The sequence below is a fragment of the Adiantum capillus-veneris genome, chromosome 13 (assembly GCF_014529385.1).
Source record: "Adiantum capillus-veneris isolate H3 chromosome 13, ASM1452938v2, whole genome shotgun sequence".
Taxonomy (NCBI): domain Eukaryota; kingdom Viridiplantae; phylum Streptophyta; class Polypodiopsida; order Polypodiales; family Pteridaceae; genus Adiantum; species Adiantum capillus-veneris.
This window is the reverse complement of record NC_140943.1, coordinates 40,831,612-40,858,499: the sequence shown is the minus strand read 5'-3', so window position 1 is coordinate 40,858,499 and position 26,888 is coordinate 40,831,612. Positions and strand designations below refer to the sequence as shown.

Below are 26,888 nucleotides of genomic sequence, written 5' to 3'. Positions count from 1 at the left end.
TGGTAATTGTTTCTCGGGCATGCAAATTATAATAAGGTGAAAGTTCACTATGGCCTACATGAGGGCGAGAGGAACTTAGTAATAAGAGGCTTTTTTGTGAGACAACAAACAAGAAATTGACACTAATACTTTACAACATTTGTTATCACAATAAAGGGAGATTTTCAATGCTCTCCTTTCTTCCATTGGTTGCTGAAAAAGTTTTTGGTGAACAACTTTGCCATTGTAGAACCTGCTATTTTCCAGCAGCCTTAGTATAGGAATCCCGGAGGGTGACAGTTCTGTTAAAGACAAGCTTGTCTGGAGTAGTATCAGGGTCTAAACAAAAGTAGCCTGCATAAGAAACAACACTCATCAATCAAGCTCGGTAATGTCAGCCCACTTGAAAAATCCAAATTCATTCAGATCACAAAGGAACAAGAAGGAAGCTGCCCCTCTCCCCTTCAGCACTATATGATACTCGCCCACCAACGGCCTCAGTGAGGGGACCACGTCACACAACAGCCCCAAAATCCAGATATGACCTTTTCCATTGATTTACAGAATTTGTGAACCTGGCCAGATTTGTAAACCCCAGCAAATATCAAGATTTCCACTCCCTCTCCTCTCAACATACGATACACGCACACATGGTTAGCGCAGTAAGCTCTCAAGACGAAGGTCGCCAGGTCAAGGCTCGTGGCTCCCCACAACGTTACACCCAGCATTTTCTCTGATGCAGCTGCTTCGAGATTGGTCCGTCAGCGCTCCCATCACACCCCCCCATGTAATGATGCATGACAATTCAGCTTAGCCATTCAAGCCAGTGGCAATATAGCCATCAATCACTGAACTGTGTACCCCAAGAGTTGTTCAGTATTACTGAACAGCAGGAAAATGTGTAAAATTTGGCCAAGCTGAGTTCCTACCAAATGTTGTACTGGGAAAGCCTGGCCAAAATCAAGTGTCTTCCTGTAGCAGGTATCAAGGAGTAAGGAGAGACGAACTTGTATGGTTTCTAAGTAGTAGCTTTTGTCGAAGAGCCTCTTATTCTTCATTGAGGCTCTACAACACTTGAGCTAGTCAACTACTGTTTTATAACAGCAGACTTAACCAAAAGTTAAAATAATGGGAAGCAATGGGTGTACATTCACAAGACCCCCCAGCAAACTGAACTCAGGAGGAGTCACATATATGAACAGAAGGTCAGTATGCACCTGAACTAAACTTACCTAAGCGCTCAAACTGAAACTGGTCCCCGAGGCTGGAATGCCTTAAAACAGGAACTGCAAAAGCTGCTGCAACTGTTGTCTTTGAACTGGGGTTTAAATCTGTAAGCCAATCCTCAACTTCGCCTGGATTCTGCAATTAAGAATATCACCCATCAATGAAATAGGTTAAACCAATGCATAGAAGTTGACATCCCTAGATAATATACAGCTTAATAGAGCACTGACCTCTGACAAGAACAGTGTGTCAAACAATCGAACCTCGACCTTCAAAGGGGCAGTTCCAATGGAGGGCTCTGCCACCCAATGTATCACTCCCTGCAAGACAGGATGACCAAGAAGAATTTTTATACCTTTGCCATCTAACCCTACAGATAAGGCTCCCACAAAACACATAGTGTCTCCAACCAACCCTTGTTCCCGTTTATCTTGTGAACGATGCTAGCTAACTCAAAAGACAACTACAAACCTTAGGCTTGGTGCTTTTGGTTGGATCATACTCAGCATGAACTTCAACCACAGTAGTCTCATCCGCAGCATAGAGAACGTCCACACATTTGATTGGAAAGGCATATCTGAAAGGTGTAACGAATTAGCAAAAGGAACAGACATTACCTAAAACATTACAGTTCTTACAGCACGAGACAAACCTCAACATCAGTCTTTCCCATGGCAAGACCATAATAATCTTTGGAATCCTTTAGTCAAAAATCGGATTCTTCAATATATACCACTTTAGTAAATGGAACCTAAGGGAAATACGTTATGAGCCAGAGAAGTTATTTCCGATGTCAAGCATCTTAGTGAAAAAGGCAGAAGTGCAGAACTTTCACAATATTTTCATGCTTGCCTCATAATGTGACTCGTCATCAACATCACTTGCATCTGGCCAATACTTCGCACGTAGATTCATGACAGTATGTTCTTCAATATTTTTTATAACTACCTACACAATCACAAGTTACCTAGGCTTCCATCCTAAAAGTTGCAGTACCTTCAGAGGCTTCAGGACTACCATCACCCTTTTAGACTTCTTGTTCAAGTCTTCACGAACATAGTGCTCAATTTTCTCTAGCTTAATTATGCTACCATCACTGACACAAAGGCAAAGCAAGCCATACAAACCTATTTAAGTATAAATCTCTTCTATAGAACATATAGCCTCCACCACTTAACAAGTTTTTTCTTTTCAAGCAGCAAATAAGACTTAAACTACACTGACACAGAGGTGTAGCCCTAATCCAGTAAAGGGACTGGTTAGTTTTGTAAAGAGTTTCTAATGCAAAAGCCCATCCCAATATTCAATATTGCACTGATCCCAGAATGTTTGTTACTGACTAAGATGAGGGATGCTATATGCCCGTCACGCCCTGTCCTCGCAGTTTATTGTTCATGCAAGATGTCTTATTCACCGCCACCACAGTTCGAAGATAGGAGCAGCTGGACTGTCAGAGATATTTGTGTTAGCCGTTGGCTATGCTCAGTTGGTTTTAGTCGTGGCATGCTTCCTAGACGTCTTATGAGTCGTTTAGTCTATAGTCTTGGGTTCTCTAGCACTTGCACATCTACACTCTCCCTACACAGTTGGAGCCTTGACACCCCCATTGTACCTGTCAGTCCTGAGCTTGGAGCTCAGTGTGCTGCCAGCCTGAGTCTATATTGGTTCCATGAGTTAGTCAAGTTCCATTGAGTCTGGAGTCTTCTATTGTATCTTTAGAGTTTGCTCTGTTCCATGCTTATAGTGTTTTCATTCTGTTGGATGAGATTTCTTGCACATTGCACTGAGGAGCACCCCCGATAGAGAGCATGACACACTTTTCCTGCTACAGATGCTCTCATTTTTTGTACGCCTGGTGGGACCTCAACTGAAGTCTCACTCCGTTAAGCGCCAACGAGCTAGCCAGGTTAGTCTCTCGCCTGGTCTAAACTGGTGTGGTCTAGCTTGGTCTAGCTGGCCTTCACCTTCGTCTAGCTGGTCTTCGCCCTTCATCCAGCTTGGTCTAGCTGGCCTAATCTCTCGCCCTGGTCTAGTCTGCTGGTCTAACTGGTTTGGTCTAGCATCGTCAAGTCGAGTCCACTTTGGCCTTCGTCCAACTTGGTCTAGTCTGGTCTAGTCCACCCTCGCCCTCGTCTAGCTGGCCTGCTCTAGTTAAGTCGCGTCTAGCCTGGTTGAGTCGAGTCTAGTCCAGTGGGTCTAGACTGCCCAACAAGATCAAGGGTCTATTGTCCTGAGGTGAGGTGGGTCTATTGCTACTCCATGACATATACGAGATAATCTAAAGCAAGGTGGAACTATATGATGTATACCGTATGGATCGGTATGTACTGTACGTTGTATGGATAAAGCTTTAAGGTACGTAAAAATATGTACCATTGTAAAAAACGCATAAATCATAGAACATTTTAGGACATTTTTTATAGAAATATAGAGACATTGGAGCGTCTATTTACCAAACTTGTATGAAGAGACATTCATTCATATCATCATTTCTAGACTACAACTTAGAGACTAGCTATTGGTTGTACCAATTTACTACTCTCTACTACACAATGCAAAATGTCACTTGAGTTCAGGCTCACCAACACAAGTTACACAATCATCTAGCATCAAACATGCACAATGTACATTAGCAATTTTCCACACGGCATTTGCAAATTACTGCCAAAAAATAAAATCAAAATGCAAATGTTAAATGTCTACAAGATGAACAGCCAAAATACTATAGCAATTACAAGACCGAACAAAAGGTTTACCTAGGAAAGGTGAAATTGCAGCTTAGTTGAAAAAATCAGGTTTAAAAAATGATCTTGTACTGAACATTCAATACGTACTAAAAAATGTACTGTACAGATAACCGTACGATCCAATCAGTATGTTGTATAGATCCTACCTTGGTCTAAAGATCGATCAAGCCCCCTACGGAATCCTCTGCAGCACTACCACAGAAAGAGTTAGCCTTGCTTACCAAGTAGAAGTCTTCCACCCACGTTTCCACTACCCTCTCTGGCATCTACCCCAACCAGTTCCTCACCACCCTTATAACCTTTCCCAGTACACTTTCCACCAACTGTGTTACAACCAGCTCTTGAGCAAGCGGCAATGGAGCTGACAAGCACTCTGGACAAGGTGAACATAAAGTTTTCGACTTTCAAAGGACTCTCCATAGAGGATGCAGAAGACCACGCTAGGAGGCTTGTATCCCTCTGTAGAGGTCGGGACCTAAACAGAGAAGATGCCTACTTAGTGCTCTTTCCATCCACCTTGGATGGCTTAGCAGACAAATGGTACAGTCAGTTTGCATAGAACCACTCTAGAAGAGTTTGTCGTTGCGGCTACTAGGATAGAGGGAGCGAGGAGGCTATTCAAAGACCCCCCTCATGTAGAGACCGCCTCAATTCTCATGTAAAGTGCCTCTGACCCCTTGATTTCTTTACACAGGAACTCGAAGCACTTAAATTACAACGAGCTCTTCAAGAGGAGAGGTCCTTCTCTCTTAGTCAAGATAAGTCTCCATATCAGGAAGCTTTAGACCAAATCAAGAGAGAGCTAGTAGAGCTTAAGGCTCAACAAGAGTCTAAGCCTTTGGTTTGGTGTATCTCATGTCGCTCTCTAGGACATCCTCTACAAGAATGCCTGCTTCGGACTTATTGCAATTTCTGTTAGAAATCCGGACATGAAGACAAAGATTGTTACTACATGAAGGGATTGCGGCAACTACAACAGAGCCTCGCCCCTACTCTTCAACAAGGATTGGCACCTCTTCAACAAGGGTCGGCACTTACCTCCAACATGGTTTCCCCCAATGGCCATCTAGCCTCCTTTCCTAACTACCCCTCCTATGCAAGGTACTTTTCCATCCTAGAGTCTCGTTTCATCAGTCGGAAGTGGAGTTCCTGGGGTATGTTATTTCTGAGAAGGGAATCTCCATGGACTCAAAAAAGGTGTAAACCATTCTTGATTGGGAAACACACACGTTGATGAGAGATGTCCAATGCTTCTTAGGATTTGCATATTTCTATTGTATGTTTATCAAGGACTACTCCAAGATTCTCTCCGTTGACAAGATTAATAGGGGAAAGCAAGTTTGCTTGGAATTCAAAGGCTGGGAAAGCTTTTCAAACTCTCAAGAAAGCTTTCACAACCGCACCCATTCTCATTCATGCAGATCCTACAAAGCCTTTCATCCTAGAGGCAGACGCTTCAAATTTTGCCCTTGGAGCTATTCTATCCCAAGGAGGTGATGATGGTCGAGTACATTTGATGGCCTTCCTCGAAAGTTCTCAGCTGCAAAAATCAATCATGAAATCATGACAAAGAGCTCCTAGCGATTATTGACTCTTTTGAAACCTGGCATCGCCTACGTGAAGGAACTCCTCATAAGATCACAATCTATACAAATCACAAGAATTTGGAGTACTTCATGTCGTCCCGTGTCTTGAATCATCGCCAAGCAAGGTGGAGTGGTATCTTATCAAGGTTTTTGACTTCAATATTTCTTATAGGCCTAGCCATCAACAAGGTAAGCTAGATGCCTTATCAAGAAGGTCCTATCTTACACCTAAAGAAGGAGATGCAGCATCCAATCAACAAGAGACAGTAATCTTGAAGCCTCAACAGCTTAAGCTAAACGCAACCATAGACACCTACAAGGACAAGGAGGGGTTAACAAGGACTTTCAAGAAATAGATGGGTTGCTTTACTATAAAGGTCTGATCTATATTCCACCAAGCTCAACACCCTTGGAGATACTTCAAAGGAGGCATGACCTTCCAACAACAAGACATTTTGGGGTCAATAAGAAAATTGAGCTCATATCACGTGACTATTGGTGGCCTCAAATGTGGAAACTTGTCAAAGAGTATGTGGGCACTTGCTATACTTGCAACAAGAAAGCCACTCATCAACGTCCTAATGGATTGCTTCATCCCTTGCGTATTCCAAGCAGGCCATGGTCCTCCATATCCATGGATTTCATTGTGGAGCGACCCTTGTCACAAGGATTTGACTCCATTCTAGTAGTCGTGGACCGATTTACAAAGATAGCACACTACATTCCAACCACCAAAATCATCATCAGAGAAGGTACAGCCAAACTCTTCCTACAACATATCTATCGTTTACCTGATGACATTGTTTGCGATCGAGGCCCACAATTTGTCCCAGCCTTTTCAAGTTACTAGGAGTACACATAAACCTCTCATCAACCAATCACCCACAAAGTGATGGACAAACAGAGAGATTAAATCAAGTCCTAGAGCAATATCTGCGCTACTGAATCACTTATCATCAAGATAATTGGTTGAATCTACTACCATTCACTGAATTTTCTTATAAAAAGACTCTTCATGCTTCTACTCGCCACACCCCACTCTTTGCCAACCATGGTCAGCATCCCAAAATGGATACCCATGTGAATCATCAAGTGAAGAATCCAGCTGCAGTAAACCTTGCCCTACAGCTATCAAGCTCAAGAGAAATACAAGAGTAATGCAGACCAACATCAGATGCAGCATCCAACATACAAACTGAGGGATAAAGTATGGCTTCTACATCATCATCTACGCTCCTCTCGTCCTTGCCAAAACCTAGCTTACAAGCGGCTTGGACCATTCAAGATTCTAGGCCAAGTCAATCCGGTCGCTTATCGTCTTTAGCTACCCGAGTCCATGAAAATTCATCGAGTATTTCATGTCTCAGTTCTAGAGCTTTGTCGTATATCCAACATTTCACGAAGAACCCAACAACCTCCACCTCCAGTTGAGATCGATGGGCAAGAAGAATATGATGTCGAGAAAATACTTGATTCTCGAATTTCATCCAGTACACTGGAAAGGATATGATGCCAACTAGAGAACATGGGAACCAACATCTAATCTTCAGCAAGCACCTCTCAAAGTTCAGGAGTTCCATCAACAACATCCATAGACACCAAAAAAATGATACAAACACCACGGCTCCTCGTGGAACGTGTCGCTAAAGGAGGGGGGTAATGTCATAAATGCTTAAGAGTCAGTCTTCTTGAGTTTCCTACAAGAAAGCACTAGAAGATTCTAGAAGATTTTGGAAGATTCTAGAAGATTGAAGAAAGTTCTGGAAGGTTCGAAGGTTCTAAATCTCCTTAGAAGGAAGAACCTAGAAGCTCTTAACCTCCTTAATCTTTAGTATAAATAGAGGTCTTGGGCTACAAGTCCCTCAGTCTTGCCAACACCAGTTGTGAGGCTCCTGAAAATAAGTCCTCTTCTAGTTCTTGTCTTGCTATCTAGCCTTATTTTTGTAATCATGTGTTGCCTTGTAAGTCAAGTCTTGTGATCCAAGTTTGGTAATCAAGTATTAAGTCTTGTAATCAAGATTAACTGTCATAATCAAGTTTCAAACTCTTATATATTGTGAACGCCTCCTCGCTTTCTTCTAGCTCGAGACGCGCTGACAACACCTTGCAAAAAAGAAGACTACTGATGAAGTTACTCTCATTAGGAGTCAACATTACAAGTCTGGACCAAATAGTCAAGACCCATTTACTCTGATTGGAGGTCAACTCTACAAGTCTCGACCAAATGGTGTGTTGCGCAAATATGTCTTCCCCAATGAGGTAGAGTATATATTAGAAGATGCCCACAGTGGTCCCACTCGTGCCATTACCTTAGTCACATCACAGTACAAAAAATTCTATAGAGTGGTTTACGGTAGCCCTATGTTTTTGTAATAGGGCTACGGTGTCACTGGCACAAGACAAGCAGTTAGTTGCAGTTGGCTGGAGTTCACTTTGGATAGACTCTCGCCTGGACAGTGACACGTGGCAAGTGATACAGATGGTGGTCTCGTGGACACCCTGGCCAGATCACCACCACCTCAATTTGGGGATAGGCTTAGGTGGATTGGGATATCTGCTAGCCGTTGGTGGCTCTTTAGGAGATACATATGTGTGGTTGGTTCCAGCCGTTGGATACTCTATCATCATCATCTACTTTATATGGTCGAGCGTCTTGAGTTCAGGCACAGCACGTCTGCATCATCCCTGCACATTTGAGCCTCAACACATTTGAGTCTCAACACCTCTATTGTACCCGTGAGTTCTGGGCTTGGAGCTGAGTGTGCTGCCATGCCAGAGTCTGTACTGGTTCATTTCATTAGTCGAGCCCTGTGTTGTTCAAGTTCTATTGTTGAGTCGTTGTGTTTGCTCTGTTGTTCATCATTTTCAGTGTGTTCATTTTGTTGGAGTGAGATTTCACGCACATTGCACGGAGGAGCACCCACTGTAGAAAGCACAACACATTATCTCCGCTACAGGTGCTCTCATTTTTCGCACGCCTGAAGTCTCACTCTATCGAAAGTCGAGTCGAAGAGCTGTTGGTTTCGACTGGTATGGGCATGCTTCAGCTTGGTCTCGTCCACTTTCCCCTCGACCTACTTGTCTAGTCTCTCGTCCTGGTCTAGTCGTCTCTCGTCCAAGTCTAGCCAGGTGGTCTAGTCACTCGCCCTGCTCTAATGGAGTCTAGACCAGTGTTTAGTAAGTTAAAGGTCTTCGTGCCCAAAGCTTGGGTAGACTTTTGGTTACTGCATGACACAAACAAGGCAGTCAAAAGAGTGACAAAGACCACTACTAAGTCCTCTGAAGTACTACCACAAAAAGCGTCAACCCTTTGTGCGAAGTAGAAGTCCACCAGCCCCATTACCCCTACCTTCCCACGCGGCTACCTCCATCCCCTCAACCAGTTCTACACCTCCCTGATCACCTTCCCCAGTAAAGTTCTTGCCCACTCTGTTACAACAAGGTCTTGAGCAACAAGGTCCTGCAAAGACAAGGAGTTCTACACCTTCCCCAGTAAAGTTCTCGCCCACTATGTTACAGGAAGCTCTTGAGCAACAAGCTCCTCCAAAGACAACCATGGAGGAGCTCACAAGCGTTCTCGCTAAGGTGAACATCAAGTTTCCGACTTTCAAAGGTCTCTCCACACACGATGTCGACGATTATGCTCGGAGATTTGTTTCCCTTTGCAGGGGTCATGGCCCCAACCAAGAAGACGCCTACCTAGTACTCTTCCCATCCACCTTGGATGGCTTAGCAAATAAATGGTACAGTCAGTTTGCAGAAAACCACTTTACGACTTGGGCCACATGAAGACAACAATTCACTGAAGCTTTCAGACCATGGGACTTCCAAAAGAAGGTTCTTGGCCAACCAGCCCAATAAGACGTTTGCAAAACTCATGACCACAACAAAGTCTCTAGTCGCCAAGCTTCCTTAGCAACCAAGTGAATTTATGGTCGAGAAGAGGGTAGAGACGGCTCTTCCAAAGACTTCTCAACAAAACTCAGAGAGAGTCTTCAACTTGAAGCCACTCTAGAGGAGTTTATTGCTGCTGCTACTAGGATAGAGGGGGCAAGGAAGTTGTTTAACGATTCTCCTCAAATAGAGACTGCCTCTGTACTCTTGGCAAGTCCATCTGGCCCCTTGACTTCTTTACGCAAAGAACTAGAAGCCCTAAAGTTACAACGAGCTCTTCAAGTGGAGAGGTCCTGCTCTCTTAGACAATAGAAGCCTCCACATCACAAGGCTTTGGAACAAATCAAGTGCAAGCTAGAAGAGCTCATATCTCAGCACGAGACTAAGGCTATGGTTTGGTGTAGCTCATGCCGCTCTACAGGGCATGAATGTACCCTTCGAGCTTATTGCCACTTCTGTGAAAAGTCTGGACACGGAGACAAGGATTGCTACTACCTAAAGAGATTGCGACAGATACAACAAAGTCTCGGTCCTACTCTCCAACCAGGGTTAGCACCTGCATCCAACATGGTTTCCCCCTATGGTCATTCACACTACATGCCACCCTTGTTGAATACCCCTCCTTTGCAAGGTATGCCAAGCACTTTTCCGTCTCAAAGTTTTTATCATGCCAATGCTCCCTCAGCCCCTCAGACTCCAGAGCTTCTACAATTTAACCTCCACCTCCATGCAGTAGGAGCAGAGACCACCTCGTCCCCCATTTCATCCATCCAATCGGCCCATTTTATGCTACAGATGTGGAGAATATGGGCATCACCAAAGCAAATGTCCTTTACCTGAAGGGTCTCCTCCATGCCGTCATTGCCCTGAGGCTAAGGACCACTACAATAAGGATTGTCCCAAGCAAAGGGCATCCACATCTTCAAGCCCCAAGTCCGAACCAACAAGACTTCACATTTGTGAATCTCAACCTGATAGGAGTAAGCACCATCCCTTGGCCGTCTCCTGCTACTCATGTGGTTACCCCTAAGGATAGGCGACAGCAAGTGGAGGAGCTTGCTAGCGTCTTTACTCGGGCACAAAGGGTAGCTCTTGGTCTCAGCCTTCCAAAAGGTTCACCTCGTCCATCTCCACTTCCACAACCTAGTCTACCTGACCCAACCAACAAGCAATTCACTGGTGCTAAGAGCCAACCAAGCTCCACGCTATCTGATATTAAGAGGCTTTCTTGGAAGCTGTGGCTGACTTGCAACAAATCAAAGTACCAGAGGAAGCCTAGATAGAAGGAGCCAAGCCTACAACAGAAGCTATTTTGAAGAATACCTTTCAACGAGTGTCACTTTATGACATGCTCCGGCTCGATGCAAATCTAAGAAGTGATACCCTTACAGTCATTCAGTCTCTGTACCCGGGTGTAGGGTTTAGTGGCGGGCACCTCCCCGTACAACCCTCAGAGTCCTACATGATTTTCTATCCCGCCGCTCCCCTCACCAATTACAAGAGTCCTCATCTCATTGTATCTATTCTTGGGCGCCATTTCTCCGGTGTCATAGTCGGATAAATCTTACTAGGTGGCATTGTTCTCGTTATCACAAGCACTGAAGCAATGTTTGCTAATTTGAGACACTTCACGGTTCCCTTTGTTCGGCTTCAGCACCGTTGTTTATCCTTCTTTGTTAGCAGCATATATAGGCGAAGGGGCTTATCTTCTAAAATATCCAGAGGCTGTTAGCCATACTTTCTACAATTCACATGCCCATAACACTTATAGAGAGACTCATCAAGGTGCTCATCAGAAACATGTTGTATACTTTCTGGGTTTATCTAAGTGCTGACAGAAGATGTGGATTCTATGGATGCTAATGGTGGTGCTTTCTTAGGACAGTCTTCTTAACATGACCCTTAGTGCGACATTGATAGCATCTCCTTCTTTGCCATAAGCAACTCTTTCTTCTAGAGTTAACCATCCTCCTTGAGTAAACTTTTCATTAGGTGTCAACTTAGGTTTATCTTGAGATTTGTTCTTTCCCTTAGATTCATTGTGAGGGTTCGGTGCTCTAGGTGTGGAAGAAGATTGAGAAGAAGAGTTACCGTTATGCTTACCATTGCTGTTACCGTTCTTACCATTCAATGGGTTTTGAGAGGTACTTTGAGACGACTTTGCCTCCTTAGGCTTTCCTTTGTTGTGCTTCATTTCTTGGGCGAGAGCAATCGCCACTGCCATGTTGTAGTCCGTAGAGCTAAAGACTTGCACATCAAACTTGATGTACTCGTCTAACCCGAAAAGGAAAGCCTCCTTTCTTTTGGCATCGACTTTCGCAATTGGACGCCAATCTGCAAAATACGGTTAGAAAAAGACATTTTGCTTGAGACCACACCAATCTTCTTTTAACCGATCTAGGTACTGTGGTGGCATGAAGCAAGCCTTGAGCTTGTCTCGGAAGTCGCTCCAACTCAGAGAGAGGTGAACACCTTCCTCGGCATCCTCAAGGTGCTCAGCCAACTGTGACTCCTGCCAAGCTTGATACCAATTAATGGCATCCCCTGCTACATACATGGCAGCCATCAACACTTTACTGTTACTTGTCTTCTTGTTAGTCGCAAAGTGAGCATTAAATTGACAACCACGAAAGAATCACAGAAGCATCCATCTTAAAGTCATACTTACTAAACGTCAACTTCTCGGTGACTAGATTGTTGGAGTCATCGCCTCTGCCTGTGCTACGAGAAGATTCACCTGCTTCTTTGAGTGGCTCGATCTTAGGGTTGAGTACATGTAGGATCAACTCTTGTATGAGTTGATCCCTCTCCGCCTCCCGCTCTAAATCTAGAGCCGCTCACTTTTCTTCGGCCGCTACGCATTTAGCCTCAAGTGCTTTCTCACGCTCGAGATCTGTAGCTGCCCGTCCTTCTTCGGCCGCCAAGCGTGCTTGCTCACGCTCAAGCTCCATGGTTGTCCTTCTTTCTTTCATGGCGGCGCATTGCGCCTCTTGTTGTAACATCATGTCCATCATCGACTTGACCAAAGCCTCCATAGGGTTTGGTGCAATCCGTGGCGTAGATGGGATGGGGGAGGATCCGAGAACGATCTTCCTAATGCAGAAACTTCTTCTTCTCCAACTCCACTCTCATCACCTTCACGCAAAGTATCCATTCCGCTTCAGGTGATGACCATGCACCGAGTTCTTGGGTACTTGGGGTTCTTGAGTTCTTGAGGGTCGTGAGGTTCTTGAGTTCTTGGCTTGCAATCTACGTTTAAGAAGACTTTTCTCTTACCCAAGCTCGACTCTTTTCTACGGGTGCACCCCTTGGCGGCCTTGCGCTCACACCAAGGTTGCTTTTTCCCACCTCACGTCAATTGGCCTGCCGCTAAGTGCAAGGTCCAAGTGCTAAGGGGTGGTTCATGTGAAGTTATGAAAACAGGGTTCCTGCGGGTGATAATGCTCATGTTGTGGCTACTAGGTGGTCATGCTCATGCTTTAGGTTGTGCAATCAGAGGGTCTGCAACTCCTCTAAGTGCCTGGACATGCACGGCCTATGTACAAGCTCACAAGGTTGCCAGAACACTCCTAGGCTTCCTAAACCCTAGAAGTAGGAACAGTTTGTCCACGTACACGTAGGGTTAGATGTGGACGTGACAGCCATTCAGCCTTTGTCTCTCACCTTTGCCCTCGGCCCAGCTGCTCGCCCTGCCCCAGATTCCAATTGGCCAGCCAGTGCTTCCGACTACTATCATTACTATTACTATAGAGGCAGCTACTTCAGCGCAAGGCAATCCACATGTCAACTTTTTGGCCCAGACTGCAAACTTTTGGACGTAGCAATTAGTCATTCATAGTATTTCAGATCCAGCGCTCACATTACAACGTACTCATGGCTTGCATCGTGCAGTGTATGACAACATGCAAAGGAGATCAATAAATAGAGATGTATTGATTGCATAGACGCGGGAACGCATGCGAATTCTAAACAGACAGGTGCAAGACCTCAAAAGTGTAGTCAAGACTTTACATGTGTAACTTAGAGAGACCAATGATCTTGCATTTGTTCAAGAGCATCCCTAGGTAGTCGCTCAAGTGTGTTCCTCATACGCCCAAGCACATTCCATTGTGGTTTCGCAATTGAGTGCATTACCGAGTCTTGTCAGTATCACACTGACTACGACAAGTAGTGTTCCTAATCTGGAAATCCCAGAACAAAAGTTGACACACATCGGCTTTCTAGGCTATCTGCCACCCACTCCGCCTACCCCTCGCATTGTCTCTCCTGCATCTGCTACTCCTGGGGCCGGCATGCCATATCCAACATACCCTCGTCATCCAGGGTATGGCCACTATTCTCCACCACATCCGTGCCCCCATCCCCGTACCCACCATTCTATCCGCCCCCGCCGTCATCAAATAATTAGTAGTAGGCCTTTTCCAAACTACTTCATCATTCTAGAGTGTACATATCGCCAAGCTGTTGCAGAGTCGGCAGTTAGCCATACCACCACTCTCCATGACCGTGAGTGGTCTTGTGCCGGGAAACATCTAGCATGCTCCAGTGTCACTTGCGCGGAACATGCAGTTACATTTGATCTTGTGTGTACTCTCGCCTGGACAGTGACATATGGCATGACACAGGGAGTGGTGGCTGCGAGGACACCATGGCCAGTTCACTGCCACCACAATTCGGAGATAGGTGCAGCTAGACTGTCAGAAATATTTGTGTTAGCCGTTGGCTGCCCTTTGTGGTCGTATATATGTTGGTTTTAGTTGGGGCATGCTTCCTAGCCGTCTTATGAGTCATTTAGTCTAGAGTCTTAGGTCAATCTAGCACTTGCACATTTGCAGTCTCCCTACACAGAGCCTCGACACCCCCATTGTGCCTGTAAGTCCTGGGCTTGGAGCCGAGTGTGCTGCCAGTCAAAGTCTATATTGGTTCCATGATTCCATGAGTTAGACGAGTTCCATTGAGTTTAAAGTCCACTATTTGTAGCGCGGATAATGTGTCGTGCTCTCTACAGTGGGTGGTCCTCAGTGCAATGTGTGTGACAGTTGAAGGAGTACGAGCGGAAGTGCGACGCGAGAGAGAGTGCGAGAAGAAGAGCACGACGATATGGTGAACTCGCTCTACTATAATGTGTAGAGCATAGTGAGTTCTTATTAGGTTTTTACAAAAGAATATGTGTACATACCTGGCGGCCCGCCCACTTACCTCGGCGACCACATTGGGCTTTATACCCCAACAACCTCCCACTTAAAGTCCAATGTGGTACTTTAAGTGTGAGAAAAGCTACTATACAAGCTAATATACAAGAGATGTAGAGAAGTGATGTACTACCCTACACCTAACTGCTTGCGAAAATGCGTAAAGCTCTCTGAGGGAAGTCCTCTTGTAAGTAGATCAGCAGGATTTTCTGTGGTGTGAACTTTGACAAGCTGAAGTTGCTTATCCTCGAGCATTTCCCTGATGAAATGATACTTCACATCCACATGCTTTGTCTTTGAGTGATAAACTGGATTGCGAGCCAATTGTATAGCACTTTGACTATCACAATATAACACAGGCATCTCTTCTTTGATTCCCAAATCTGTTACTAGTCGATTAAGCCAAATTGATTCTTTGCATGCCTCTGATGCTGCAACATATTCAGCCTCTGTAGTAGACTGAGTAACACAATCTTGTAATCTAGAACGCCATGATACTGCTCCACCAGCCAATGTAAAGACATACCCTGACGTAGACCTTCGGTTGTCTAAGTCACCTACATAATCTGAGTCTGTAAAACCCTTTACACTTAGCTCCTGACTCCCATAGCATATACGCATACTCTTTGTAGCTTTCAGGTATCTCAATATTCCTTTCACTACCTCCCAATGTTTCTTGCCTGGGTTTGACATGTATCGACTTACTACTCCCACTGCAAATGCAATGTCTGGGCGATAGCAATCATTGCATACATCAAACTACCCACTGCAGACGCATATGGAATCTTATCCATTTCAGCCTGTTCTTCCTCAGACACAGGACAATCTTGTTTGCTAAGTTTCACATATGGTGGCAATGGAACACTCAGTGCCTTTCCCTTCTCCATATTGAAACGTTGCAAAACCTTGTCAATATACTCTGTTTGAGATAACCAAATCAACTTCTTTGATCTGTCTCTCTCAATGCGCATACCAAGTATATGACTTGCCTCACCCATGTCTTTCATGTCAAACGATTTTGCCATCTTTGACTTCAAAGCTGAAATTTCTTCCAAGTGCTTGCCAGCAATCAACATTTCATCCACATACAAAATAAGGATCAGCCAACTACCATCCTTAGCCTTCTTTGTATATAGACAGTGATCGAACTCACTACCTTTGTAGCCTTGAGAAAGCATAAACTTGTGGAATTTATGGTACCATGCCCTCGGTGATTGTTTTAAGCCATAAAGACTCTTTAACAACTGGCATACCCAATCTTCCTTGCCTTTCTCAACAAACCCTTCTGGCTGCTGCATGTAAATTTCCACATCTAAATCACCATGCAAGAACGTTGTCTTGACATCCATTTGGTGCAACACCAAATCTAATATGGCAACCAATGCAAGAAAGCATCTCAATGTAGTCATCTTGACCACCGGAGAGAAGACTTCATCAAAGTCAATGCCTTGTTCTTGCTTAAAGCCCTTGGTAACAAGCCTTGCTTTGTACTTTGGCTGACTATCATGAGCGGTGATCTTATACCTGTAAACCCATTTACAAGGTAGAGCCTTTTTGCCCTGTGGTAATTTAACTAGCTTCCATGTCTTGTTTTTATGAAGAGCTGTCATCTCTTACTGCACGGCCAATTGCCAATTCTCGGAGTCCTTCATTTGCACTGCTTCCTTGTAACATGAAGGCTCATTGCAATCAATCAACATGACATAGTTCATACATGGAACAAACCTATCAGGAGGTCGCGTGACACGTCCAGATCTACGCACAATAGGTGGCTCAGGCTCAACCACAACCTGTGGTTCTACTCTATCCTGTCCTTGCTCCTCTTGAGCCCTGACATTTTGTCTTGCACGTGCAGGTCCATCTTCTTGGAAGACAACTCTTCTAATCTCCTCAACCCTCTCTGGTTTAGAATGATATTTGGATTCATTAAAGTGAACATCATTGCTGCGGACGACCTTTCTGGATTCGGGATCCCAAAGTCTGTACCCCATCTCACCAGAATTACCATAGCCTAGAAAGATGCACTTTCTACTCTTTGGCTCAAGTTTGTTCCTAAATTCCTTTGAAACGTGAGTATATGCCTCACAGCCAAAGACTCTGAGATGCTTGTATGAGGGCATTTTGCCTGACCATACCATCTCTGGCACTGAATCCTTCTGCAAAACCTTGCTAGGAGATCTATTTACAAGATGAACAGCTGTTGATACAGCTTCATCCCAAAACCCATTTGGCAGCTGTGCATTAGACAACATACTTCTGACCGTCTCTTGTATGGTCCTATTCAGCCTCTCAGCAACACCATTTTGAGGAGGATTGTAAGGAGCAGTAAGTTCACGTTTTATACCTTTTGACTCACAAAAGTCCTGAAAGGCCTTTGAAACATACTCTCCACCATTGTCAGTGCGTAAGCATTTAAGCTTCTTGCCACTCTGATTCTCCACAAGTGTCACAAACCTTTTGAAAACACTAAACGCTTCATCCTTGTGCTTGAGAAAGTAAACCCATACTTTCCTCGAGTAATCATCTATAAATGTCATAAAGTAAGAAGCTCCCCCTAGAGATAGGTTAGGCATAGGTCCACAGAAATCACTATGAACAAGTGCCAATTGTGTATCTCTTCTATTGCTTCTATGCTTATGTGCCTGTTGTGTTTGCTTACCATACAGACAATGTTCACAGAATTCAAAATCATTAAATGAAAAGCCAGGCAAATAACCAGAACGAGACAAGATTTCCATTCCCTTCTTGGACATATGTCCTAACCGGCTATGCCACAAAGAAACGTTCGGCTGCTCGGTTACATTGATTACATTTTTAGAGACATTTGATACATAAATCATGTAAAGTCCTCCAGACTTTACTCCATGTGCTACTGTCATAGAACCCTTGGATATCTTCCACATGTTCTGTCCAAAAGTGGTGACGTAGCCAGCATCATCAAGTAAACCTGTGCTGATCAAGCTCTTTGTAATTGCGGAAACATGTCTCACATTCTTCAGCATGAAAGAAGAGCCATTCTGAAACTTCAATTGAACATCTCCAACACCTAAGTTCTCACATGTCTGCCCATTTCCTAGCCGAACATGATCTTTAGTGGTCACATAAGAGGTAAACCACTCCTTGTTTGGAGACACATGAAGTGATGCCCCTGAGTCTATAATCCAATCACTCAGTGCATTTCCATCAGATGCTGTAAGACGAGCTGAGTCCATTGTATTCTTCAAGAAGTAGATGTCTCCTGATACTAGACTGTCATCCTTTGCAACAGCGTTTGTCACATTTATTTCTTGAATCTTCACTGAGGACTTGTTCTTCTCACCATGGTCTTCAGCTTTCTCTTTGCCTTTTTCTGCTTTCCATTCTCTGCAGTCTCTTTTCATGTGACCCTTCTTGCCACAATGGTAGCATTCTATGTCACTCTTGCCTTTAGCACTGCGGGACTTGCTACGATACTGATTCCTCTTTCCACCTTTGTACTTTTCTTTGGTCCTTCCCCTGACAACTAAGGCTGTTCCTTTGTCTTTGTCCATTGTCTTTCTATTGGTTTCTTCAGTAAGCAGACTTCCTTCTACACCTGCTATGTTCAAACCATCTGGAGGTGCAGAATTACTCAAAGCTGTGCGAAAAGTGTCCCAACTTTCCGACAATGTGATCAACAGGAACATAGCTCTAACAGGTTCATCAAACTTGACACCTTGAGCTGACAACTGACTGTAGATGGTGTTGAATTCATTCAGATGATTGGACATAGGTGTCCCTTCTTTCATCTTCAAGTCAACAAGCTTCTTAAGCTAGTATACCTGTGAAGCTGCACTCTGCTTCTCATAAAGATCACTCAGCTTTATCCATGCTTGATAAGCCGACATCTCGTTTGCTACATTGAAGTAAACGCTTTCTGCCAAAGTCAGCATAATGGTAGAAAGTGCCAATTCATCCATTTCGCTCCATTCATCTTCGTCTATATCTTCTGGTTTTATCCCCTTGAGCTTTATAGGTTTTATCTGCTTCTTTTGTACCAACACGTGTCAAATTTGCTTCTTCCACAATGGGAAATTGGTTCCATCCAGCTTCTTGATATTGTAAAGAGCAGTGTCCTGTGATCCAGCCATAGCTACGCTTCACAGTGGTTTACTTTCTTGGGAAAAATTCGGCACAGTTTCCTCTGTAAACTGACCTTTGAACCAATATCAACCTGTCAAATGAACCAAGAAAGCTTCAGATTCTGCATAAATTTCGGCAAAGTCTCCTTTGTAAAATGGCTCTGGTGTACTAAAAAACAGCTCAAAAAACACTGTCTCTCTGACACTGTAAGCTGCGGGTAAACCTGTCCTGCACTTGTACTGTCTGTCACTGTCCTGTAAGCATAGATTGCGACAATGCCTCAACGGTAGTAAAGCAAAGATGCAATCCCAACTGTTTAACTCACAGTCAATACATCCTAGCTGCCTATCTAAGGGTGCTCGAGGGATCGCTTCAAGACCTGTATCACCGAAAGGATCTCAACATTCGAGAATCCCCCAGCTCAATAAAACCTCACTCGACCCTCAACAAAGGCTGCAGTAAATCTGACAGTACATAGACTTCCCACAAAGTCATACATCCACAAATTTCCCACTATATGCTGTAACCGCTGCGGCGGTTGTTTGCTGCGTGACTCACAGCCAGCAAACCCTCAACAGACATACATCATCTCTGACAATACATCCCATGTGGAAGTACCTGCAATGTCAAGATGAAATCTGGAATATCAAGCAGCAAACACAAGCTACCTGATGAACTAGTGGATGTCGCCTACAGTCTGTGTGTAGATGCGTCCGTGTCGTATGTGACACGTCTCCAAGAACTGTGAGCCGTTCTTCGATGTGTAGACAGCCACAAATCAACACTCTGGGAGTGTCGATATCCTCAGCACCTGCAGTCGTAGGCCGAAAAACCCCAAATTTGCAGAGTCGGATCTGCACCCGTTGAGACCACGTAGTCAAAAATGGCCTGCGCAGAACTTTGTCGAAGTCGAACGGTGACCGAGATGACCTCAGAATGAAATTCTGAGCACACCAAGCCCTACGGATGCTCCCACAAGATTTGGAGCCGTGTCTTTGCCTGTCGAATTTCACTCCAATCTGAGCTGGTGACTCTAGCCTCCTGCAGTGCTGCCCCAAGCCTCGATCTGAGCTCTGATACCAATTGAAGGAGTACGAGCAGAAGTGCGACGCGAGAGAGAGTGCGAGAAGAAGAGCACGACGATATGGTGAACTCGCTCTACTATAATGTGTAGAGCATAGTGAGTTCTTATTAGGTTTTTACAAAAGAATATGTGTACATACCTAGCGGCCCGCCCACTTACCTGGGCGACCACGTTGGGCTTTATACCCCAACAACAATCTCACTCAAACAAACTGAACAGAAAGGAAACAATAGACATCAACAGAGCTCACAAAGACACAACAACAGACCAGAACATATGACTCGACTATCTCAAAGACTGATACAGACTCTGGCGTGGCAGCACACTCAGCTCCAGTCCAAGACTCACAAGTACAATCAGGGTGTCGAAGCTCAAATGTGCCGGGATGGTGAAGACGTGCTCTATGTAAAGACCCACTGCTCTAGAGGACGATGCTGGACCAAAGGTGAAGAAGATAATCCGATGACCAACTGCTACTACTCATATGTAACACTATAAAGGGCCACCAACGGCTCATAAATGTCAGCCATGTGGTGACCTGGTCACGATGTCCACTAGACCACCGTCGGTACTGCACTGCCACGTGTCACTCCCAGCCCAGAGGGTCCGTCCAGTGTGAAACAGCCTAGACCAACTGTACTAACTGTGTCCTGTGAAAGTGACTGTAGCCTACTACAGGTTGTCCGCCACAAGACCGCTCACCGTCTCAGTGAAAAGAAATACTGAAAAAACTGTGAAAGAAAACCATTAGGTACTGCATCTGTACATCATTCTTGAAGCAGGCTCTAGGCCCAAAAGTGGAGTTTAGACAGAGTGCACTGCTTGCAAACGTTTTAAGCCTTTGGATAGGCGGGACTCAGTATGATTGCATAATCCAAGAATCCCAATTGGCTAAACAGAATAAAGCTCCACAGCAAAGAGATATGCTCAGTTTGGATCCAGCGCATCTTTATTATTGATAACCATAGTGAGAGGAAAATGACCTGATCCATGCTTGCAGATAACCTTGCCACACTTTTTGCAACAACACTCTTCTCCAAGGAGGGATGACCATAAGCCCGAGTAACACCGCAAGGAGGGATGACCATAAGCTCGAAAGGAGAGATGACCATAAGCCCGAAAAACTTGCTGAGGCTGGGGGAAAATTTGAAGGGCAAGAGGATGCTTGTCAAAATTCAAGCCGGGATGGCTTTGACATTTTTGGGGTATGGGACAAATCTACACCATTTCTGTAGGGCACCGCCTACATTCTTCTTGCAAGCTCCAAGAGCTCGCTAGGGTTTCCAAAAAACTTGATGTTGTGTCACTTGCGTGCTTGTGCATGGAATCTTGGTAGCCTACTATCAAACTTTTATGCTGTCAAAGCTTGTGCTGTGCTGTGCTGTATAAGGGTCAAAATGTTTGGATGAGGAGGTAAAGGGGAGGCCACCAAGAGAAGAAATTACACGCGGATAGTCGATGGGATTGTTGTAAGGGAGTGCACCAGAAAAGGTGCTGCATTGATAACTTATAACAAAGAAGCATTTAGAGCGGGAGAGAGAGAGAGTCTAATAGAGAAGCATTGAGAGAGAGAGAGACAGAGAGAGAGAGAGAGAGACCTCTCGCACGCAGAGACAGCAGCAAAGAGCACCAACCTGACGTGGGTACTTGTGTAATTTTGCTATGTACACACACAGTTCCCGTTAAGGCTTTAAGCACGTGACTAGGAGCACGCTTCCTTGAGTACTACGCAATACACACATAGTGACACACCTTTAATTAGCGAGCCGGACACACAGAGGTCACACACACACCCAGACACACACACTAACGCACACACACATTGCCTCACGCAGGGTTGTGCTCGGGAATGTCTTCAAGCCTCTCTTATGGGACACACAGAGGCATTGAACGGATGCCCATATCACGAAAGGGTATAGCCAAATGCAGCGAAGGTCATCGATACCAGATTGTGGCAATGACTTTAGGGGCAAAACCCACCTGGCAAAACAACATCAGATCTGTTGCCAACGATGCAACTGGGGTGAACCACAAAGCTAACAACAGCAAAGTGATATTGGGCTCGCCTGCGGATATTAGGCTCCTTTCCCCACATCTTCACTTGACTGACGTGCGGAGGGCGAGGGCGAGGGCGAGGGGGACTAGGGCGAGGGCGAGGGCGAGGGCGAGGGTAGGGCTAGGGGTAGGGGGCGAGGGGGAGGGACTAGGGCTAGGGCTAGGGGGTGAGGGGGAGGGTAGGGCGAGTAGGCAAGGCAAGGGGGGGAGAGTGTCGAGAGTTGGGTAGGGGGCGAGGGTGAGTAGGGGGACGAGGAGTGGCAGGGATGATGGAGCTCACCTGCAGCTGCTCCCGGCCTAGCTCCACCTCCACCAGCCGTTGAACGACTGAATGCAGGAGCCAGCACCAATGGAGGAGGCCCTGCTGCCAGGAGCCTACAACAGCAGGGGACAGCATTAGTGCCTGCTCTCTTTTGTTTTGGTGACTCTCTTGTAGATGATGGGAACAACAATGTTCGGCACTCTTGATGATCTCTTTGCCACAATTGTGAACCCTAAGGATGTGGGCATTCTGATTGTGTATAGGATCGAGGAGATAGGGGTAGATAGGTGCAAATAAGGAGCACACAGCTATCATGAGCAAGACAGCTATCATGATCTTGGGATTCATCTTGCAGGACTGGCTCTGTGAAGGGAGTTTGCTAGACACAGAGGACAGCTTTGTTCTGGTCGGAGAAGCAGACACCAAAAGGGTTGATGTTTGAGGGGGGGTGAACTCCTGTAGAGGAGATTTCTTACTGCTTCTATGCTTCTTCATAGGCTCAGGTGGCACATTAGATTTAGTTATTGTGGAATCATTTGAAGAGGGTGTTTCTTCAGGCAAAGAGTGAATAGAGACTCCATAACAAGGCATAGATTTGGTAGCCTCCAACCACTCCAGCAGATCTTCGTCTGACCCTTCAGGTGTAGTAGGTTGTTCTTGTTCAGGGTTGGTTTCCATTGACAAAGAAACTTGCTGCACCATTGGATCCATACCTCCTTCTAAGAGGATGGGTTGCATGGGGGAGCCAGAAGTTTGTATCCACATTGCGTCGTTTCCCCAATCATGAAGTGCTTTAGTGTGTCGCAGCCATGGTCTTCCAATGAGCAAAGGAAATCCGCCCTCAACCTGGGGAAGACGAACCACAACAAAATCCAAGTTAAAAGTAAAGTCTTGTACCTGCATAGGCACATTGTCCACTATGCCCACTGGGTAGACTGTCCGTTGGTCGGCCAACGTAACTGTGAAGGGAGCAGGGCGAGTACGCTGTAGACCTAGAGCCAACATAGTGAACTCGGGCATCAGGTTGATGCCAGATCCACCATCCACTATCACTCCTCAGAATTTTCGACCCAAAACGGACACTGTCAGGCGAGGGCTTCTATAATCAGTGAGTGGAGCAGCGGGATTGGATATCATATAGGACTCTGATGGTCGCACTGGGAGGTGCCCACCACTAGGACCTGCTCCAGGATAAAGTGATTGAATAACAGCAAGGGTGTCACTTCTAAAATTTGTATCTAGCCGCAACATGTCATAAAGGGACACTTGTTGGAAAGTGTTCTTCAAGACTGTCTCTGCTGTAAGCTTCTCTTTTTCTACCTGTTGTTCTTCTGGTATCTCGATCTTCTGCAGATCGAAAACTGCTTCCAAGAAAGCTTCATCAATATCGGAGAGCAAAGATTTGGATTCTTTCATGGCACTCGGGGATGGCTTGTTAACAGCTGCAGGCAAGGTATCCACTGGTGTGAGAATGTGTGGGGGAGTTGAACTTGATGGAATGCTAAGACCGAGAGCGGCTCTCTGGGCCCGGGTGAGGACATCCGATGGCTCCTCTGCCAACTGTGGCAGCTTATTTTGAGGGGTAACCACGTGGGTAGAAGGGGGGGGCTGAGAAACAATGCTAACTGCTATCAAATTATGCTTGGGAAAGGCAAACTCAGTCTGGCTTTGACTTGGGTTCGAAGCCATGGATGCACGAATTTTAGGGCAATCCTTACTGTAGTGATCCTTCATATCAGGGCAATGACGGCAGGGAGGGGACCCTTCAGGCAGAGGGCATTTGCTTTGGTAATGCCCATATTCCCCACATCTGTAGCATAAAATGGGCCGATTCAAAGGGCGAGTCGAAGGGTGAGGTGGTCCTTGCTCCTGGTGCATTGAGTTGGAGGTGGAGGCATAGAAGCTTTGAGGTGCTGAGGGAGCAAGGATATGATAAAAGCTCTGAGACGGAAAAGTACCTGGCATACCTTGCATAGGAGGGGCTGTCAGCAAAGGTGGTATATGGTGTGGATGGCCACTAGGCGAAACCATGTTGGATGCAGGTGCTGGCCCTTGTTGAAGAGTAGGACCAAGACTTTGTTGTATTTGTCACAATCCCTTGAGGTAGTAACAGTCCTTGTCCTCATGTCCGGATTTTTCACAGAAGTGGCAGTAAACCCGAAGGGGGCATTCCTGACACCTGTGGAGGGTGCCCTGGAGAGCGGCATGAGCTACACCAAACAGTAGCCTTAGTTTCTTGCTGACCCTTGAGCTCTTCTAGCTCGCGCTTGAGCTGTTCCAATGCCTCGTGATGTGGAGGCTTCTCATGTCTAAGAGAGAAGGACCTCTCCTCTTGAAGAGCTTGCTGTAAATTTAGGGCTTCCAGTTCCCTGCGTAATGAAGTTAAAGGATCAGAAGGACTTTCCAAAAACACAGAGGGGGTCTCTATGTGAGGGGGGTTGGTGAACAGCTTCCTAGCCCCCTCTATCTTCGTAGCAGCTGCGATGAACTCCTCCAGAGTGACGTCGGGTCGGAGACTCTCTCGTAGCTTTTGCTGAGAAGTTATGGGAAGCGCCTTCTCTACCCACTTCTTAACCATAAATTCACCTGGTTGTTGGGGAAGCTTGGCAACTAGAGACTTGATTTTCGTCATGAGTTCCGCAAACATCTCCTCTGGCTGGAGCACCATGTTGGCCAACTCATCCAACACTTTCTCTTGGTAGTCACTTGGCCCGAAAGCTGCACAGAACTATTATCTTAAGGCTGCCCAAGTTGCAAAGTGGTTCTCTGCAAATTGGCTGTACCATTTGTCTGCTAAGCCATCCAAGGTGGATGGAAAGAGTACCAAATAGGCATCTTCCCTATTAAGACCCCGACCCCTAAAGAGAGATACAAACCTCCTTGCATGGTCGTCAGCATCTTCCGAAGAGAGTCCTTTGAATGTAGGGAACTTGATGTTTACCTTAGCCAAAACGCTAGCCAACGGCTCCATGGCCCCTTGCTGAGCCTGTTGCTCCATAGCCTGCTGTAGCAGAATAGGAGTGAGCCTTACTGGAGACAATGATCTGAAAGATATGGAACCGGAGGGAGGAATGGGTGATGTCGTATGTGGAGGTATGGTTGATGAGGTTGATGGGCTTCTAACAGGTTCCAAGGGTCGTCTTCTGTTGTAGTACTTCCAAGGACTCAGTAGTGCGCTTTGACGCTCGATTGACCTCCTTGTATGGGTCATGCAGCGACCACCAAACCCACCAAGCTTTTGGGCAAGAAAACTTTGAACTGGCTGAAGACTGGCCTAGACTCTACTAAGCCAAGCAAGTGACTAGACCAGGCTGGACCAGGGACGAGACCAGCCTGGCAAGTGACTAGACCAGGTTGGACCAGGGACGAGACCAGGCTGGACCAGGGGCAAGACCAGGCTAGACCAGGGACGAGGTCCAAACCAGGGCGAGAGATGACTAGTGCGAGGGACTAGACCTGTTGGAGCAGGCGAGAGAGGAACAGTGCAAGGCCAGGTAGGCGAAGCTAGATAGACCCAACTAGCTTCAAGATTTGTACTTCACAGAGTGAGATTTCAGTTGAGGTCCCACCGTGATCGCCAAAATGAGAGCACCTGTAGCGCGGATAATGTGTCGTGCTCTCTACAGTGGGTGGTCCTCAGTGCAATGTGCGTGACAATCTCACTCAAACAGACTGAACAGAAAGGAAACAATAGACATCAAGAGAGCTCACAAAGACACAACAGCAGACCAGAACATATGACTCGACTATCTCAAAGACGGATATAGACTCTGGCGTGGCAGCACACTCAGCTCCAGTCCAAGACTCACAGGTACAATCAAGGTGTCGAAGCTCAGATGTGGGATGGTGAAGAGGTGCTCTGTGTAAAGACCCACGGCTCTAGAGGACGATGCTGGACCAAAGGTGAAGAAGATAATCCGATGACCAACCACTACTACTCATATGTAACACCATAAAGGGCCACCAACGGCTCATAAATGTCAGCCATGTGGTGACCTGGCCACAATGTCCACTAGACCACCGTCGGTACTGCACTGCCACGTGTCACTCCCAGCCCAGAGGGTCCGTCCAGTGTGAAACAGCCTAGACCAACTGTACTAACTGTGTCTTGTGAAAGTGACACTATAGACTGCTACACTATTCTATCTTTAGACTTTGGTCTGTTCCATGATCTATAGTGTTTTCATTCTGTTGGAGTGAGATTTCTCGCACATTGCAGTGAGGAGCACCCACAGTAGAGAGCACGACACACTTTTCCTGCTACACAAGTATTGTGACAATACATAAGGAATGACTAAAATATTGTCCTTTCAATAAGTGACATTTTATCCAGACCCAAATTGACAAGTGCTTAGAAGACATAGCAGAGCTGACTGGCATCGCATTCATCTAGATAAGGCAAATGTACCTAACTAGTCTGAGGTCTGTAGGACATCCACTTCACCCACTCATTAACTTGTAACTTCAGACCCTATGGTTTCTTGACCAATTGAATGTGAATGCCATACTCTTGTAAGCCCTTTTACCCTTAATAAGTTTCTCTTCCTTTACAGGTTCAGCCATCAGACAATCAATGCTGACTGAAAAAAATACCTCCTTGTTATTCCAATGTCACGAACGAATGCATTGCATCAGGTGTGTACCCTCTGCGTCTTAGACCAGCCAGCGTCATTAGACGAGGATCATCCCAGCCATCAACCCATTTGTCAGTAACCAATCGATTAAGCTGGACATACACACTATACTCATTGGAATGATTTG

The 26,888-nt window shown here is 45.6% G+C and overlaps 2 protein-coding genes across 2 annotated transcripts in view; both read right to left on the bottom strand.

Moving 5' to 3' along the window:
- Positions 1 to 26,843, bottom strand: LOC147443857 (glutamine--tRNA ligase-like). The gene is made up of 6 exons (XM_086526669.1): positions 26,721 to 26,843; positions 1,859 to 1,957; positions 1,678 to 1,783; positions 1,437 to 1,526; positions 1,212 to 1,341; positions 1 to 333 (listed from the first exon to the last, which is right to left on the bottom strand). The coding sequence occupies exons 2-6, from the start codon at positions 1,888 to 1,890 to the stop codon at positions 236 to 238; spliced, it is 456 nt and encodes a 151-aa protein (XP_086382795.1). The 5' UTR covers positions 1,891 to 1,957; positions 26,721 to 26,843; the 3' UTR covers positions 1 to 235.
- LOC147443856 (glutamine--tRNA ligase, cytoplasmic-like) overlaps positions 20,874 to 26,888 on the bottom strand; it is a 59,317-nt gene continuing 53,302 nt past the window's right edge. The window contains exons 16-19 of the mRNA XM_086526670.1: positions 26,771 to 26,853; positions 22,146 to 22,240; positions 21,756 to 21,828; positions 20,874 to 21,304 (exon numbers count right to left, since the gene is read on the bottom strand). Coding sequence (XP_086382796.1) covers positions 21,154 to 21,304; positions 21,756 to 21,828; positions 22,146 to 22,240; positions 26,771 to 26,853 — 402 coding nt within the window. The 3' untranslated portion in view covers positions 20,874 to 21,153. The remainder of the gene's footprint in view (positions 21,305 to 21,755; positions 21,829 to 22,145; positions 22,241 to 26,770; positions 26,854 to 26,888) is intronic.

Excerpts from the sequence above, each read along its gene's own strand:
- LOC147443857 (XM_086526669.1), bottom strand. The coding sequence starts at position 1,890 with ATGGTCTTGCCATGGGAAAGACTGATGTTGAG. Across the intron at positions 1,784-1,858 it reads TGGGAAAGACTGATGTTGAG|ATATGCCTTTCCAATCAAAT; the intron begins GTTTGTCTCGTG and ends TACACCTTTCAG. Across the intron at positions 1,342-1,436 it reads ACACACTGTTCTTGTCAGAG|AATCCAGGCGAAGTTGAGGA; the intron begins GTCAGTGCTCTA and ends TCTTAATTGCAG.